The sequence below is a fragment of the Acanthopagrus latus genome, chromosome 23 (genome assembly GCF_904848185.1).
Source record: "Acanthopagrus latus isolate v.2019 chromosome 23, fAcaLat1.1, whole genome shotgun sequence".
NCBI lineage: Eukaryota > Metazoa > Chordata > Actinopteri > Spariformes > Sparidae > Acanthopagrus > Acanthopagrus latus.
In genome coordinates, this window is record NC_051061.1 from 7,075,851 (window position 1) to 7,095,395 (window position 19,545).

The following is a 19,545-nucleotide window of genomic DNA, read 5'->3' on the forward strand; positions in this document are numbered from 1 at the left end:
ACCCAAGACACTGACAGAGCATAGAGTCTACTTAGATCATATATAAACGGTATAGACATAATATACAATATCCACAAGGGCAAGCCTAGCTAAATGGCAACATTACTGAGTAGTTAAGGTCACACATGATAGAGAAAGAAATGAACAGTGAAGTCTTGTGATATGATTCAAGATTCAAGATTCAAGATTCAAGAGTTTTTATTATCATTGGACATTCACATGTCAATCAATGAAATTTTCTTTGATAAGTGTATGATTTTAAATAGTATACGATATTCATCATTTCAAATAACAAAATCATTAAGAAAAACTAAAACAACAAATCTGTTCTAAATGGCATAGGCCTACATTATCTTTTTTTTTTTTTTTTCCACTCAGAACAGCAATATTTCCAAACTCATTTTTTCTTTCCATAACTGAATAAAGAAACTGTTCTCAGAGGAAAATAAGGTCTAAGAACAACGTTTAAAGCTAGAAGGGTGGCGGGTTCTGAGTAAAATATAAACAAAGTAAAACAGTATGATACTGTGCTGTCCTCTAAGGTCAGTTTATTGTGTTTATTCAGTCATGAAGACAATTTGTTTAGTTTGTTCAGGCATTAAAAAAAAATATTTCCCTTCTGATTAAAACATTTTCTAAAAAAACAACTTAGTGCTCCTCTTATTAATTCCTTCAAAAATCTGTCAAATCAGTGTATGAAGTCTGTTTAGCACTTTCATATTGTTTTATTTGGAAAGTCACATATATAGAAATAACGATTCACACAACACAAGGCATGTATTTTCAATTTAATTTCTTTTAATATAATCTTATTTACATTGTATTTTTTCATAAATGTTTAGTACATAGTAAGTTACAATACTCTTGCATCCATTACACAGTGAACTAAGAACCTAGAAAATGCAGATTGAAATGATACTGCGTAACAGTCTTCAATGTTCAATCTACAACAGATCCCAACCTTTTCCACATTACTTGCTCAACATTTAGGTTTTTGATTTCATTCACTTCTATGGAGGATCGATGACTGCAAAGAGACTTTGTTCATTCATGGTGGTCTTCAGGACGATGACTACTTTTTCTAACATTCAGGCCAAGGAAGAGAAAAGGGATGGGTAGAGAGACAGCAGGGCCACAATGAAACATGAAAGAAGAAGATGGTGAAATGGATGATGAAACATGTATGAAAGGCTTATGAGATTTTATTATACATGTCACACACAACCCAAGAATTCCTGAAACTGACTATTCCTTTCCATCCTCGTGGCTCATTTTGTTAAATATCCAGGTCATGCCCTTGGACCTCTCCATAACGTCAGCAGAGTTAGATTTTAAAAATTAGGGTTGGGAAGGATCCCTTTCACATCAAATAAATGTAACATGGCATTAAAAACACCAAAACACTAACAGCTTTCATTCACTGACAAGAGTATTTCTCCGCAATAGTATGAATGTTAAAAAAATGTAACAAAATTCAATAAAACCCACTTTGTGGATTACTTGAATTGCAAGTGAATTGACCCTTCAACTCTGGTAGAGGGGGGTGGTGAAGAGATTAGTGTGGGCTCTTTGTAGAGCATATAGCAGCTTGGTCAGTAATCACTTAGTAATAAATAATAAAACATCAGAGTGGATCAGAGTGGTCGCAGATACAAATGGAAGAGACAAAAAGTCACCAAACAGAGGAGCAGGCTCATTTTGATCATTTTTACAGCGTAACCGGGTGCCATGCCTGACACACATACAAACACACACCCTTTCTCTCTCTCTCTCTCACACACTCACACAAATACAATCTCACTCTCTCGTCTCACATGCTCTCACACAAACGCACGTACATGCTCGCGCTCTGATACACGACAGTGGTTAAACATGAAGCATGAATACTAGTCAATCAATCAGCTTGTCAGACAGAAAGACAGTCAGTCTCCACCTTGTTCTTCACACGTCAGATTTTCTTAAAAAGTCTCTGTTCGCAGGCTCGCATGTGATCGGCTGATTCTGTCCGGAGACTCAAGTGTGTTCGGGAGTCAAAGTCGCTGTGGCGGTAGACATTCTGAAGAATGACATCATAGCTTGTTAAAACTGAAGGATAAAAATGCTTCTTCAAAACATTTGAAAAAATTTTAAAATACTTTATTTTTTTTTTTGTTTGCGTTTTTGTTTTTTCCACCTCCCGCTGTGCTTCCTCCTTTAACCCCTAACAGTTCGGTGGAGAGGGAGGAGGTGGCAGGAGGCCGTGTGAGTCTTTGTGATGCTTGGCAACTCCGTATACTCTGCGTATACTTGATATTCCGTCTCTGCCGATGTGTTTGTGTGTGTGTGTGTGTGTGTGTAAATGTTAAATGTCAGATTGGTTGTGTGCAAGTGCAAGCGCAAGTGTGACTGTGTGTTTGTTGGTGTGATTGTGGATTCATCACTCCACGGCGAAGCCGCAGGTCTCCTCCACAGCCGTCAGCAGTTTCTCGTAAAGTTTCTCATAAGACTCGTAGGGAGGGATGTCTATCCGGTTAAAACTGGAGAAGAAGAGGGATAATTAGTGACCTCAAACCTGACATCTTTCCAAATATACATACACAAAATCAGAATCGTCCTCTTTTGTGGGTTCTTACCATGTGTGAGCCTTGGGCAGGTTGTCTGTGTTGGCATCTATCAAGTGGATGGTGAAGAGCCTTGGTCCTGCAGAACCTGTAGAACCTTACACACATACATTCTAGTTATCACTGCTCTACTCTGGTACACAGATCATTCACCAGTCTAAACAGTAAAATATAATAATAATTCAAGTAACCCAAAAATTCTAAAAATGTGTAAATATGCATATAATGATAAGTACTGCGTTCATGCTGGGCACTGAGAGCAACTTCTTATTAGAAAGGATTCACACTGACATGTCTCTCAACTGATATTGAACTAAACACAATAGTATACTATTAAATATGATATATGAAAGCATCAGAGGAAACGTGATGAAAGCTTCATTTTCATTATTGTAGAACGGTTCTTGTTAGATTGAAAGTCTTTAATAAAGTTTAATTAAAGTCTTCTATGGTTTAAGTTATGTGCAGTTGCTGGGCTGAAACTAATGGTTGTTGTAATTATTGATTAATCTGGCAGATTATTTGACAATAAATTTGTAATCGTTCAGTCAATATAATGCCAATTTCCCAGAGCCCAATGTGACATCTTCAAGTTGCTTCTGATGCTTTGACTGATGCGATAGTGAACCAAATATCTCACTCAACTTAATTGCAGGGTTTTACACGAGAAGTTTTAATCTAAGAACAAAATATTTTTGATTATCTTCAACTTTGTACTCTTTGGACATTTTCTGATATTTTATAGACAGAAAAATTGATTGATAAAAAAAGAAAAAAAAACAACTGATAAAAATAATGTTATTTGAAAATAAAAATAACAAAATACAACTGTGTGGCATACATAATCTTGTTTGGATGTATACACCAGTAAAATGTCCTCAAAAGTCTAAAATAATTAGGCTCAAAAACAGAAATTTCCATAAGGCCTTTGCTGTGGCTGTCGTTAGTTGTTATGCTGCTAGGTTTGCACATAGTAGCCAATGTGTGTAACTGTATGTGTGCGTGGTGTCTATGCCAGTCCATGACCCACCCTGCAATGCTTTGAAGCCTTGTAAGGGGACCCTGGTGGAGCCCGTGACAAACTGCAGGAGGCGTCCTCTCCTCTCCTCGCTGAAGGCCTCCACTGCCTGCCAGAACCACCGCACCACGTTGCTTTCACTTGTGCAATGCTTCAGGCGGGTGTTTGTCTTCCAGTCTGCAAGGTCTATCTTCCCCAGTCCACCGATGATCAACTGGCAGAGGGAGAGGAGGATTAAGGAGAGGGTGGTGGACCATGACAAATATAATTTAGTCTTGTGTTTGGCTTCCTCAGTTCATTCTAAGTACACGTTTCTGTTTACAGACAGCACATGTACCTCCAGTTCTTTATGGTCGAAGGGTTTGAGGAGGTGCTGGGGGATGAGCTCACTGAATCCCTTCTGTAGAGCCAGAAACTGGGCTTCGATTCCACGCATAAACCTCCAGTTCACATAAAGTCTGAAAAATACAAACCAAATGATGAAGGCCAAATAAACATACAGTACTAAGCTGGCTAAAGGACTGGGCACAACAGCTCTTGCAGAGAAGATGGTGCATGGCTTACCTCACATATTCTTTTTTGTTTTCCTCAGTAACAGGGATATTGCGGCCATTCGGTTTGAGCTCATGTTGTAAAAACTTCCCAAAGGCATTGTGCTCTACGCAGAATGTGTGGTCGAGGACTGAAGTGATGTCGTTCTCTCTGCACAAAGAGCATTAGAATAAGTTAATATTGAAAGTCTGTCCACACTCATAGCGGGATGAGTGCAGGATATGAACAAAGAAATAGCCCATGATAAAAAAAACAAAAAGCTCTCTGCTCACAATATCCAGACGAGGCTCTTGTGCAATTCCGGGTCGGTGGTCTCCAGGTCGTTGAGCTGGATCGGTTTGCCTAGCAGCTGTTTGTAGAAGGGCAGCGTGAAACTCCCGTTGATGTAGTGACCATGAAAGACTGCCAGGCCCATCACACGACCCACAAAGTGGAAATATGACAGGTGGTCCTGAAAGACAGTAACACAAACGGAGAGACAGAGAGATAGACGGTCAGACTCCCCTATTCAGTTCAACCTCAGAGTGATTTGTGAGTGTGTGCGTGCGTGCGTGCGTGCGTGCGTGCGTGTGTTTGTTCTCACAGGGTTGATGGAGGAGTCGGGGTTGATCTGTAGTGTGTAGATATTGTCTGTTGAGTACTGGAACAGGCCGTAATAGGGGTTCAGCATTTCATGACATAGCAGGTACAGCCACTCCCTAAAGACAATCATCACAAATGTTCAAAACACACAGAAACAGTGTAACACAAACATTAGCAATAGACTAAAACATTTGGCCCCCTTACTGGAAGTATTAATCTTTCTGTTGTATAAATAATGACAGATTCTCTGGTTATTACTACGATTAGTAAATGGAAAGGTTCTTTGTTTGTTCTAAGGTCTTATTTTTCCTTGAAGTCTGACTAATTCTATTATACCTTTTAAAACCCAGCAGACCTGCTTACACTATGATTTTACTGTCAGATTGGGAATATTTTGCACACACACTCACAACTCTCCCGCAATAACTCTCGTACTTTAAGCCTGACACTTACAGACGTGTGTTTTAAAGTAGGAAAATCGATACTGTCAGTACTGGCCAAGGAGCCAGAGTTACTTTACGTCTGATCTTTTCTCGCCTCGCTGGAGCCCCTGCAGCAGCTCCAGCTGAGCAGGAGTTAGCCAACCACAGCCGGCACCGGGTTTAAAATCACTAACTGGATGTCAAATTGAGATGACAGAGACAATGACCGAGTGAAGAAGAACAGGGTGTGGAAATGTGTCCACACTTTTTAGTCTACCCCTAGACATTACCTGTCATACTTCCTTTGTCAATGTTTGAGTACACTGTATGAAACTTTCAATAAATTACACCTTAAAAAAGTCAGATACAGACTGAAAAGCTCCTTCAAGAAATCTGAAAAGATGGGGGAGCTTTCTTTTCCTACACAGAAATCCCCAGCTATTCCAAAATAAGAACCCATGTTGTTGTATTTACTTATCACCTTCCCTATTTTCTTATTATTTTTATTCAACTTTTGACTTCTAACTTCATTTTCCTAAACAAAGTATCTAATAGGGTTGCAAGTGTAAAACTGCATCATGATCATTTTGTTCAGATATAAAAGTAGACTTGTAAATGTATACTTCAACAAGCTGAACTCAACTTCACTTAGAGAAAAGATGGGCTCATGGACACTTTTACTGCCAAAAAGGATATCCTGAAACAAACATAGCACGTGGAACCGCTCAGAGATGTGGATATTCGCCAATTACCTGGCCACCCCTCCATAGTCGAGGCCCTCCTCTCCCCTGAACTTCACCATCAGACGCTTCTTCAGGTCTTTGGGCCTCATCTTCATGATCTGCCGATACGACTCCTACATCCACATGCAGCATAAATACACATCAGACAGGCACATTATCACAGACTAAAGACACAATTAGTGAGCCCTTTAGATCAGTGATGTTCTGTCAGACAGTTTATTAATATGCTGCCTTTGTGCTCGACAGAAAGACGCTGAAAGAATGGCTTGTTTTGACTGGTGTGTGAGTCACGAGGAGTGTGGATATGTCTGTATGAATGCAAACCATCACAGGCTCTACCCACTCCATCCACGCTGCTTTCACAGCTCCACTCAGTAGACATGTCTGATCTGTCTGTGTTTGTGTGCATTGTTGTCTGGTTTTGGGGCGTTCATGAGGGACACATCTTTTATTTCCTTCCTGGTCTGACATTTGCACCCACCTCAAAGATTTCCTCTCGGGACACCTCTATGCGACAGTGTCCTGCCTGAGGCTGCTGCAGGGACAGCTCGTGGCGGAGCAGTTTCAACTTGTGGACCAAGTCTCTCTCGTAGCGTGCTGCCACATCTCCATCTCCACCTCCTCCACCCCCACCCACTCCCCCGCCTCCCACTTCCTCACCCCCCACATCCATCTGGGGGGCCTGGGAGGATTCCTTCGCTTGGGATTGCTGGCTGTAGGTGGGAACAAGAGTAGGACCGGGGAGAAGGACATGACAAGAGTTGACAGAAAGAAAAAAGGGAGAGAGAGAGCAGGCTGGATTACATGCTGTGCACTCGCCCAGAGCAGCCAAGTCTACCATAAGCCCACATTTCTGTCAAATCACACGATTCACCATCATTAACAGAGCTGATGACTGTTAGTAGGTCATGTTCAGAACCAGTCTGAGTCTGGCATTACGGCCGTGAGAGATCAGATTAACAACAGATTAGTCCTGAAACCACTTTTTCTGTTTATGTGTCAGAGAAGTCTGCCACCCAGGTGGACATTGGTTTTCATACATGAGAGGATTTGAAGAGTGTGTGCAGCACGTGCCTGTACCTGATGATGGTGTGCAGGCGCGGGTCTGTGAACTGTGTGGTTCGGTTGTTGTGGTCCACGAAGTAGATCCGACCCGACACAGTGCTTCGGACCTCCCAGCCCACTGGTAAAGGTCCAAGCTCCTCGCAGCTCACACTGGCCAGATCCCTGCACCAGAAAACAAAGAAGCAGAGTGAGCTAGCAGCACAAATCCACCAAAACAACATGAGACTAGAGCCTTCAACCAGACATCTTGTCTACAGCACTTCTGACCCCACATACTGCTTGTTCTTAACCTTAACCCAGAACTGAGGGGGGCTGAAGGAAATAACCTCAGATTTTCTCTTAATCTGTTGGTGTAATTAGCAGTGAAGCTAACATAAAAGTGGGACTATTTTAATATTTTTCTAAATGCATTTGTCAGTTCAATGACACACTACATAGCAATACAAAGATGCTGCATATTCGCAATGTGATGTCCAATATAACCTATGTGTGGTTCTGTTCTAGTCCTTTCTATGTCCTCTTCCTCTGCTGCTGTGACGGACAAGATTCTCAGGGGGAGTTGTTAAAAATTAATCTCATTTCAGGTCATGCTTGGACTAGACCGCAGTGATGTGGGGGTGCGATCGTACCGTGGTATCCGGGGGTCATGCCAGGTGCTGACACCTGTCTGTGTGTGAAGAAAATAAACCTGGCCCTGCACTGTTGTTCGTTGCTCTGTTTGTAAAAAGAAAACAAAGGAACATGTTACACGACTTCTGAAATATACCATGCAAGGTTTTTAAGAAAATCCAACAACTTTTAAAGCACTTTCACCGAAACCAAGCATTTATGTATATGTATGTTATCACTTGTTAATATTTGCAGCTGTTCATTTGAACTTTTTATGTTTTTGTCATGATTTTTTTCAAATCCAAATATGAGGATTGTTTAATTTGGTTCTCATGAGTGTTTGTGCAGATGAAAAACCAGATTATGTTGAAAATACATTTGAATCATAGCATATTCCCAACCGTGAAAACAATATGGTTAAAATGAATAATTTTCTAAACTTTAAAAACTTTGTACAAATCCTAGAAAATATTGTTTCAAGAATATGCAAGCTAAAAAAGCTGTTTGACTGACCATATCCCTCTGGCAGGTCAGGTGGTTGGTGCCCGTGAGGTCTGTTTTGAGGGGTGTGGCCATGGCCTCTTGAATCCTGCCCTCTGATTCGCTGCGCTTGAAGACGACTCTCTTGACTGGGCGAGTCGAGCCGACAGTTCCCTCCCCCTGCCGCGCCAGTGGGGTCGGAGTAGGGCAGCGGCTCTTCACTGAAACATCCCTCAAACACAGGCCTATACACACACACACAGACACACACAGACACACACCCATTAGTCCTGTTTTCTGTTTTACTGGAATCACATGATGGTTTAACTGTTTTTTATTATGAGTCAAAAAGACTGGGAGAGGATCAAACAAATAATTGTGACTGAACTGATCTTGCAACACAACAAGCACACTAAAATGGGTCTCAGTCCTACTTTACAGGGTATCTTAGTACAACAGGCAAGAGTGAATGCAAGTAATGCAAGACAGAGTGTATAGACATCACATTATGCTAAAGTATGCTTGTTTTGTTGTCCACTGCCTGACAAGCCAATATCACTGCCAATTAATTAATAAAAAGCACTGACTCGAACAAAGACAGAGGCTTTTCTTCATCTATCAACTGAGAAACAGATTCAGAATAATCTATTAAACATATTCTAACATTCAAAATCCGGACAATGAGCAACTGTTTATTGAAATGTTACTGTACGACACTGGCAGCGTGACCGTCTGGTGACACACTCACCCATCGTTTTCCAACAGTCCTCTGCAGTCCACCACAGGGCCTCCGCTGCCAATGCGGTCTCGCGTCTGTAAGCTCACTGAAAACAAGCAGGTGGTAAAGGTCAGAGCGATGACAGTGTGACAGAGCAGGGGGGAGCAGAATACGCACATAGTGAAAGAACAAGTGACACCGGGAGAGTCGTCCTTACCTACTATCTGTCCTCGCACTGCGTCACTGTCTGAGGGGTTCAGTTTACATAGATCTAAACGCTGGTCTGGAGGGGGAGGAGGGGGAGGAAGGAAATGCAGTTAATCAAAAACTTTTCTCATGAGCATGTGTGCAGTCACGTGTATTTAAATGTATAAAAAGCACAGACTTACATCCTGTGTCTTTCAGCCTGCTGATGGCATTGGAAAGAAGTCGTATGCAGCCCAGGAAGCCCGCCCCCTGTCGTTTATGGATCTTTTTGTGGTTCCATATGCTGATGGTGATGGAGTCTGTCTTTCCAATGTAGCTGAAAATAGAACAAAAAATGAGGTTCTCAGGTGTCTCCTCTGTCTGTTGTTTGGTGTCAAAGTGAGCTTTATATATGCTCAAATCTAGAGTGTCTTTTAAAGAATGACAACCCCAGCGTTCACTTTAAAACTGAACATTTAGCCCACTTTGTAGAAAATACAAAAATTTGTATTGCTTATTGCCCTTCAGCACAAAAATACTGACATATGAATCCTGGTCCAGCCCCGGCATAAAAATAGCACAATATCTATTAAATCCTCAGTGTATTAGTTGCGAGTGTGCTGCAGGAGACTCACAGGTCGTAGTGCTGATTCCATTTGGGGTCCAGTGTGCTCTTGACTGTGTCTGTAGAGTGGCATTGACCCGACCCATCCACCACAACCTTGGCAAATGGATCTGGCAGGCCTGCAAGCACACAATTCAAATTAATTGTTTACATCCTTTTTATCAAATCATGTAGAAGATGATATCAGAGTATTAGAAACAATTACATTAGCCTAAGCACGCCAGATAACACATTCTCCATAACAAAGCTGAGCTTTCTTCTCCTACAGACATTTAGCAGATTCTGCTTTGCAATTTGAAAACCTCTAACCCAGTAACAGCGTATTCTATTTGGTTGTCTTTGTTATTCAACAGCATCTGGGGGCATAATTTCGTCATGGCATAGTGAAACTGATTGTGGCACACACAGACCTTTATTGAAAAACATCGTCTCATCATGTAATCATCATAACGTTAAGATTCAGGCATGTGAAAATGAGCTCACAAAAAGGTACTTACGAAAGAAGTCTTTCTTTGCGAGGTTCTTGGCACATAATACTGTAAAAGATAAAAATCATTATCAACAAAATGCCACACACACACACAAATATGTAAGTGATGTTAGTGTGTAGGCTGGTATAAATGTATGCTGGTGCACATAAAAACTGTGTGAGGAAGAAGAGTGCTGGTTAGGATAATGTATGAATGCCAGGGGATGGATTGTAATGTGCAGTAGAACTTATGTGACATGCAGACAAGGAGCAGAAAAGTATAGGCTGGTGTCAGGATCAGCATGCACTCACACACACAGACACACACACAGACACACACACACACACACACACACACACACGCCGCCCACAGTGAGCTGAATGCCTCCTCTGCCACATCATCTTTATGGATTCAGACTGACCAACACTTTGTGAATTCGTCAGTGTTTCTAAGTATTTAGTTTATTGTGTGTGTGGGTGTGTGTACAATTTCTTGCGACTTGTTTGCCAGACGGCCTGCATGGTGCGAGAGCTGGCATATGTCACTCCAGGTCAGCTCAGCGAACAAGGCTGTAACGCTGAAAACACAGCTGGACCACAATACGCCAGTTTTTGGAAACACAATCATGTCCAGTCACAAGTATGAGTCTTGATTATAGGGTGGTGTGGGCAGCGAGCAAAAACAAGCTGCGTGTTCCTATTCAGAGCTGATGTAAGGCACTCCAAAAGTGACTACACTTAAAAGTGTAATTGACATGGAATCCATAATAGTTAGACACCATGTCTCAGTGTTCAGTTGTAAATGTCAGCATGTAAGCCCACTGTTGGGAATCTTGTGTGGTCAAAGAATGCATATTAACATCTCCTTAAATTATCTCTCTACAGCAAACCTTTTCTCTAAAGAAACAAAAGACTGATCCCTGAATAGGGCTGCATGATAAACTGAAATATTTTTGAAATTCCAATATGGCCAAGAGCAATAACTAAATCACAGAAGCTGCAATTTTATGGTGAAGGTCAAATGTGGGACAAAAAAAAAGTATAATGAGGTACTATAGTGCCGCAGAGATGCACTGGCCCATTTATCTTGTTCTCCAGATGCAAGAAAAGATGTTTGTTACAGTCGGCGACAAACCTTACATCATTTTAGTACTTTTTGTAGTAAAAATAAAAACAGTAATGCAAAAATGCATATCTAATAATACTGAAACATATCGCAGTCATGACATCTGTCATAATTTTTTTAACCATTTCATTTGGCCAAGTTTCCAAAAGATGTAGTGATTTACGCATCTTAAACTGCCATGCTTCCTCAGAACTCAGAACTTTCAATTTAAACCACATTATCTACAGAATTTGTGTCCGCACATAATATGTTTTCAGGGTCATTTTGTCTAAGAAGATTGTGGGGATTGGAAATCGCATTAATTCTTAAATATCAAACTATGCAAACTTCAGTACTGGTGTTCATGTGTAGGCGACAGAGCAGCAGTAATGCCACAAGCTGTTGTTGCCAACAGAGAAGTCAGACTTCTGCTTATTTTGCAGAAATATTCATGCGGCAGCAAATTTATGTGGAGACCATGGCTACTACATGGATACAGATTTATTTCCACAAAAAGTTACTGTATGATTGTTGACTGTCTGTCAATAAAGCAGAGGTGCTGATGATTAGTTTCAATGTTCAACACAGCAGAACGGATAAAAACTCATTATAATGTCCTTTCATGAATGTTCAACTGATTATTCATACACCACAGTGGAGCAAGGCATGCAAGGCACCCTGGAGTATCATCAACATGTACACAGGTCTTAAATGACCATTTGGCTTCTTCCTTTAAAGCTACAGCAGGTACCCTGCATTCATTCCACCAACAAGCAATTAAGATTATTTTCATGTTTGGTATTATCTTAGAAAAGATTGGCCCATTTCAAAGACAGACAAATTAAATGGGAGCCCATCTGACCAAATAAGTGGAACATGAAACTGTATCATGTCAGTCTCCTTTATCCAGTTAGACGGGGGAGGAGGAATGTCCTCCCCTGCGTTGGTTTAATTATTGAAGGGTGTCTTTCTTCCTGAGCATTTCTACCTGAGCTGTTAAATAGGTTCCATGCATAAAAATCAGTGCTGAAACAACTAGTTGACTAATCAATGAATCTATTGATTATTAGATAATAATTTGGCAACTTTTTAAGCCAAAACACCAAACATTTGTTGCATTTTCTCCAAAGTGAGAGTTACTTTATACTGTTTCAAATCATTCTGAATTGAATATCTTTTGGTTTTAGACTGCTGATAAAAAATGTTTTTAAAAATGTTATTTGAACACAACGGGCTCTGGAAAATTATTAATAACACAATGACCTGGAATTGTGGACTGTGGAATAAGCAAAAATAAAAAACAAATGTTGCAGGCCTGATGCTGTGCTAGTTGAGTAAAGGTTGGGTTATATAGATGGTTACAGAAATTCATCTTAAAACCCAGAAATAAATTAGCATTTTTGCACTTCCTGGTCCGTCACTTTAAGGTCAATGTTTGTTTGTCTTTTAGATGCCTGAAATAAGGTCTGTTTTAACGTTCATCTTTACAACATAAAATGTGTACATAAATACTACACTTGTGAAATTTGAAGCTTTTATAAGTCTTTAAAAAGGTAGTTGCTGACATGTGGCTAAATTAGAAAACAGCTGGTAAGGTAACACACTCATTTCCTCACTATATGTAAGAATTTGGGCTGAATAAAGTCAAAACTTAACAAAGATTATCAAGAGAATGTACAAAAATAACCTTTTTCCTTACTTCTGTTGACTGCATTAAAGCTTTAAAAATCAGAAAGAGGTGCAGACCTGTAAAGATTATCTTGCTGAACAAAATCAGAGACTAAACTTTTGTTTTTCCATGTATCTTATTTTCTTAAATAATTCAAAGCCGAATTGAAAAATCCCATTGGCTTCTTGTTGAGGGAACCAGGGTGATGCTAGCCTCTGGGTTGGCACACAAAACTGTGTAAAACAAAAGCATCTCACAATCTATTGTATCTTGTCCTAACTGATTCGCTACACCACCTGAGCCGTTATCTTATTCTTGAGGTTTGCGTCAAATCTGGCATGATTTGGTTTTCGCCCCGACTGCCTTCTAGGAAGTTAGTCAGTCTGCCGGTGGTTTAGGATGTGGTGACTGTGCGATGGCGCAGATGTGTCTGGTGTAGCCTCATTTATTTCCTGTGATTAACCCATTGAGAATGGCTGCAGGATATCCTTCCCTCTTCCTCATCAACCACCTCCTCCTCCTCCTGACTCACACATTCCACACCGAGACCTCATCTCTACACAGACACAATAAAGGAAACGCAGCTACAGAGGGAGAGAATCAAGTTTCTAATTTGCCCCTGCCTTCTCTTTCAGCGAAGACTTCCTCTGCCACTGTCGCCACCCCTCTCGCCCTCCAATCTCTCACTAGAGACGAGGGACACCCCTAATTTCACCCTGTCTCTTTTTCCGCCTCCTGACCAGCTCTTTTGCGGCACTGACTGTGTGACAGGCCCTTTTTCAGTGTCTCAGGAAATTCCTCATCCTGCCAAGGTCACGGCTGGTAAAGACGCACACAGTTGCAGCTCAGCTGGTTCTCGCTCCCCCCCCCACTGCCGCTTTCTTTTTGGGCATTTTTGTCCTTTCTTTAAAAAACAAAAACCTGAGGGCCGGAGAGAGCTAGCAGGGGGGAAGCATTCTATTCATCCAATCTTGGGGGAACAAGCAAAAACAGTTCGAGGGAGATGATGAAAAACGGAGCTGCTTCTGTGCCACGCTAGCAGCTCCTCTAGGAATTTGAAGTCACAACATGTTTCTAGCACAATCAAGCACCTCTCACAAACATTAAGAGGGTTTGCAGTTTTGCTCTACTCTTGCACCACACAGACTACTTGATATTCTCTAGGTAAAAGACACAAACCACAAAATTGTAGAAGATTCAAAGCCCATTACAACTTCTTAAATCACAGAAAGAGGTCACGTTCTTTGGAGAAGATGCTAAAGTGAGCTCTGTTCATCGCGTAATCATGATACTAAGATCCTTCTGCAGCTGTTGAGACTGAACTGTTTTACAAGTGAAGTAAGGCGACCCATGTGAGATTACACCGATGTCATTTCCTGTCTAACCTTCTCCTCTCAGCTCCAAAAACAAGACAGCAGCCAGCGGGCACGTGAGCAAGTATCTCACCTACTTATTAACATGGCCTGCACCAGAATCCAAACACACACACACAGACACACACTAGGATGACAAATTGGCTCACAAAGCACAGATTTAACGGTCACACGCCACTTGCAAACCAGTTGTTTAAAAAGCAACTTTAAAAAAAACTATATAACTTTTTGCTTTCTGTCACAATGTGTTCACATTCTTCGTCTGTCCATTCTCAGTTTCTACATTTATTTTGTTGCATTTGTGAGTGTTTATGTGTGTGTTTGTGCACATGCTGGCGGCTCAGTAAGTGAGCGGATTAGAAGTGCTTATGCAGCTTCACAAGTAAGCAGGATTCCCCACTTTCCTCTCTCTCTCTCTCTCTCTCTCCCTCCCTCTCAGACACTTCAGCAGATTTTAGTGTCCTTTCTTTTTTGCTCCCTTTCCCTTTAGTTGTCCTTCCTTATTCCTCTTTTTCAGCCCTCATCTGTTTCAGCTGTCTCCAACCCTCTCCTGTAGCTGTCCCAGACCACCTGCTGTCCTGACGCTGCCCTGAGTTTGTTCCTTGGCAGGTCGGTGTTCAATCCGACTACCTGGCACGAAAACCTGAGCAGCACGTGTTGCTTCCATGAGCAAATTAACTTAATCCTGCTGAATCACTGATTCTTTCGTGCATTAGGCGGCATTTTCTCACAATACAGCCCATTCATTTCCAAACAAAAACAACCCCTTTCTTCCTTCTTCCTGACCTATTTATTTCCTGCACTTTGCATCGTCCTGACTATCTCCTACATTCAAACCTGGTCAGCAGTCAGGGAACATGCAAAAAAAACAAAATAGGGCGGGATGTTGTTTGAAATTGTTGATGATGTGCATGTCATAAGCACTGTCAAATAATTAATATTCTGATCAAGAATTTGGTGCTGACTTTCGGAACTCACCTGTGTTTGACACTCAAATGCAATTTCAAAATGAATTTAGTAGTAGGTCAAAGAACTAAACCAGATGACTAAAAAGCCCCACTAACATCTGGCTATTGTCCTCAAGGTGAATGAGCACAATCGGTGTTCACTCCCAGGTCACATGACTCTGGAGCAGTCACAGGTGTTTATCAGCTCCAGCTCTTATCATCAGTGATGAAAACATGACAATAGCCTGGACACAGACAGTTTCATCTGTCCTTTGGCACGTTGCTTTAATGTGCGGTGAAGTTGTGTACATTAACCAGTAAAGTATTCATCCGTCTCTGTTCAGGCCCCACTTAAATGTTGCTCAGTTGGGGTCAAGTTTGAAAAACAGACTAAAGTGAAAGTTGTAGTGAAAAAATAACCACCACAATAATGTCACTAGCCTCAATGTCAGTACCAGATCTGTACTGCGCATGAGCAACCGCGATAAAAATGAAGAAAGATGACTCACTCCTTAGCTCAAGCGCTTATTTTACAAATGTTATCTATTTAGATTTTTTTAAACAAGTTTTAAATGTATTCTGGGCGTAGACGGTTGAGGTATTTGAGGTCTTATTCTACTTGAGATGATCTGCAAAACAAAAGATAAATGATGGAGACGGAAAGACAACAATCGCCTCTTGGCTAGCTGAAATCTGTCCATGTAAACCCAGCGCACACGTCTCTGAAATCTGAACCAGTGTCAAACTGGCCTGGTCTTTGTCTGTGTCCCCGCTGCCACAGACACACAGACCTTTCTGATGTAGGCCAAACAGCCCCTCTCCCTGACAGACTAAACAGAGCACTGGCCTGCCGGGCGGCACTGCACTCCCATTGGTTCGTCATCTCACATTCCTCACCCAATTAGAATTCCACTCATACCTGTGGGGGCGGGGCACAGTCAGGGGCAATAACCTTTGTTTGTAACCAGGCTGAAATAATGTGTGACTGGTTTACACACATGCAAACCCACACCCACCCACCACTGTCTAAAACATCCATACACACTTTCTCTCATCTGGACTCATCTGTGACACAAATGTCTGATAAACTCATACACTAGAGGAACGGCTTGGTCTTAATTTACGAGATTAACTATATTTATTTACTATGTTTGTACCGCACCTTTTAGATTACTAATGGATGATTACTGTTACTGTATTTCTTAACACTTCCTCGTGTGCTGGGACTAGGGAGTATTTCAATTATCAATTAACCTATGAATTATTTTCTTAAATAACTGCACGCTCTAAAACATGTCACAACTTAAAATGTGTTTTCTGTCTTATTTTTAATTTGCTATCATATGACATTTGAGCTGCGACACCTAGTCAATGGATTAGTTGTCAACTTTTACTTTTATCACCAACTTTTTTGATAATCTACTTATCAGCAGAAGAAGAAGAAGAAAAGGGGAACATTATAAGATATCGAACCCTCCTAAATGTGAATATAATCTTGTTTCTTAACTCCTCTATGGCAGTAAACTGAATATCTTTGGGTTGTGGACAAAACAAAACACTTGAGGATGTCATGTTCAGCATTAAGAAACACTTACCATTTTACACCATTTTTTAAATAGTTTTTTATATAGTTTTACAGACAAACAACTGATCAATTAATATGAGAAAATAATTGATACACTAGTCGACAATGAAAATAAGTGTTTGTCCTAAATTTGAATAAGAAATCAAGACAATGGTCACAATTCACCAATGACATTTTGCCCTTTTAGCTCAAATATATTAACTCATCAATTATCATCAAAGCTCTCCATCGCTGTGTGTTATGATGGCACCTGCTTCGCCCTATGATCCAATTCTAGCGGAAGAGGTACAAAGTGGTAATATTAAAAGACAGAATGTGGCAGACAGTTTAAGACACACATCTCATCAGCACTTTTGCTCAAAAAAATAAAATAAAATAAAAAAAAAAAACATCCATCACAGTCACACACACTTCTCTCTACACCAGTCCATACAAACCACATGAGGAATATTCACTCTACCAGTAAGCCAATGTTGGTGTGTGTTTACTCAGTTTTGAAGCAGCAAAAAGACAAGGCGTCTGCCCAGCGGCACAGAGAGGACATTTCCATTTGAATAGAGGCCCCTGGGTGCCCAGTGGGGTTACATTAGCTACAGTAAAAACCATTGTTCCAGCTGTGACCGTGTGTGTGTGTGAGAGAGAGAGAGAGAGAGAAAGACAGAGAGAGAGGCTCCTGTGTGCCCTACAGAGGAGAGTCTGACCCCAAAACGGACAAAATTTCCGAGTGGCGTACAGGGTGTCCGTAAAGAGCAAACGTGTCAGGCTCCTGTGAGCGGAGGAGAAGTTAAACGACTCAGACATTTGTCTTGCTACAGCTGACACAGCTGCGAAATGCCAATCAATACTCATGGGTAATCTAGGCTAGCATGTCAGATCAAATCTACCGACAGATTGATTTGCAGAGAGGCTGGAGTTCGACGTTTGGTTTACTGGTACAGAGCTCGTCGCATTCAGGTCAAGCACCGGGTTCGGCTGGTGGTCAGCCCCAAAAAATGGGTGTAGCTAGCGAGCGTTAGCGGTCAACATTACCCACTGTGTTAGTGTTAGCTAACGCCACAGGCAAGTGCTAGCATTGGATAAAGTTTCTGAACGTGGCTCTCAAGAGTCGGTTTCCCCAACGAGCTGAAACAGCTGACTAGTCGGCTGTCTCAGCTGTGAAACCCACAGGACAGTAGGCTGCTTCTCGACTGTCCTCTCGGTAATTCGCTTAGCATCTCGGCTAACAAGCTAGCACTTGTGCCGCTGTGTTTGCCACACAAAAACCGGATGTTTGGGCAAACAGCAGAGCCGAGAGCCTGAAAGACACTCGGTGATGTCTTGTTAGCTTCCCGATAGCAACACTTTACAAGAGTGGCGTGTCTGTAAAAACATTACGGCTTCAGTTCAAACATGCACCGTAAGCGCTTTCTTTCGGTCTCGTTTTTTTTTCTTACCTGTCAGTCGGATTTTGATGCTGGACCCGTTCCTCCGAGTCCCAGGATTCGACATCACTCCGGGAGAAACGATCACACAAACTTCCCGCTGGAGTCTCCCAAAAACACAGTTTCACCACTTAATGGGAACGCGAACGAGTTTAGTACAAAAACATGCGGTTTGTTTTTGTTTTCCTCACGGGTCTAGATGTATTATTTCATCGCAAAGTCCTGCGCTCCTTCGAAATCCAACAACACGAGAGAACATTTTCGGGCAGGCTCAAGCACGTACTGACGTCATGTCCTTAACGGGTATAACCTTACGTGCTCGTGTCCGGGAAGCGTGGGCGTGCCCGCGAGGATCAGCTTCTTCAGCAATCCAGCAATCCCTCAGACCTTTCAGTTTTGCTTTTATTTTAGGCACTGTAACTTTCAGTGTTAACAACAAAAAAATACCCTGATGATTCCCCATAATATATTTGTTACGTATGTTATGAATTGGAACCACAGACAATCATACTTTAAATCTATTTTAATCAAGAAATTTAATATTTATGAACAGATAACAATAACATGAGTCTTTTCTTTTGACGTGTACAGATTCACTCATACATTCTCAAATTATCTGTGAGTTTCTCTTTCAGTTTTACTCTCAGTTTCACTCATATACTGTTATCTGCTGGCCTCCATTCAAGCTCCTTCATCATCACTATGTAGAAACGGAATGTATTTACAACTCAAAAAGCTGTTATGAATCCTTTCTTTCTATTCTCCCACCTGATCTCAAACAACAGATCTCAGTTCAGTAGATTCTCATCAATAATCTCTCCATTCAGAGGAGCTTGTTGTTTGTCATACTTGCCTACATTAACCCTCCCACACTTCTGCTCTCCATTTCTTATTTATATTCAGCGTTTCAAATGATTTAACTGTTCAATAATCATAATAATATGCCTGTAATATTGCAGTTCAAGTGGTATTATCTTTTCTATTTTCCTTGTAAGCAGCTGCAGTATTCACCCTTGTTGATGCTTTGTTTGGCATCATAAGGGTCACATATTGTAACAGCGAGTGCAGCAGTGTAGCCTGGGCAAAGATGATTCCCTTGAGAACTCTTCTCTTCATGTATTCAGGTGTCTATGAACACCTCCAATATACAGACTTCAGAATCAGTTTTTATAAATGCCAGTGAGCTAAACTGGCGCAAGTCTCTTCCCACAGGTTTTTGATCAGCAACAGAGCAGCAAATATTACCTCATGGACTTTTTGGAAGGGACAGTGAGATTTTAGTGCTCTCTGATTTTAAAATGGTCGTCTGTATTGGCTCTACAGGAAAAGTCAGGCGATAAGAAAGGTCATTAGGACTCATCCTCTGAGCACTATGA

General features: G+C 41.3%; 1 protein-coding gene across 4 annotated transcripts; it reads right to left on the bottom strand.

The window, feature by feature from the left end:
• Positions 1-776: 776 nt before the first annotated feature.
• On the bottom strand, positions 777-18,465 carry smurf1 (SMAD specific E3 ubiquitin protein ligase 1). Of its 4 annotated transcripts, none has more exons than XM_037089308.1 (18): positions 18,182-18,465; positions 10,098-10,136; positions 9,611-9,719; positions 9,179-9,312; positions 9,007-9,072; positions 8,820-8,895; positions 8,105-8,316; positions 7,612-7,696; positions 6,998-7,144; positions 6,399-6,630; positions 5,927-6,030; positions 4,754-4,868; positions 4,443-4,621; positions 4,183-4,320; positions 3,956-4,076; positions 3,631-3,832; positions 2,613-2,688; positions 777-2,516 (listed from the first exon to the last, which is right to left on the bottom strand). In XM_037089308.1, exons 1-18 carry the CDS (start codon positions 18,234-18,236, stop codon positions 2,417-2,419), a joined length of 2,190 nt encoding a protein of 729 aa, XP_036945203.1. In that variant the 5' UTR covers positions 18,237-18,465; the 3' UTR covers positions 777-2,416. The 4 variants fall into 4 exon arrangements, with proteins under 4 accessions (XP_036945203.1, XP_036945201.1, XP_036945202.1 ...); XM_037089306.1 differs by having other exon boundaries at positions 2,613-2,697; XM_037089307.1 differs by having other exon boundaries at positions 6,992-7,144.
• Positions 18,466-19,545: the final 1,080 nt, after the last annotated feature.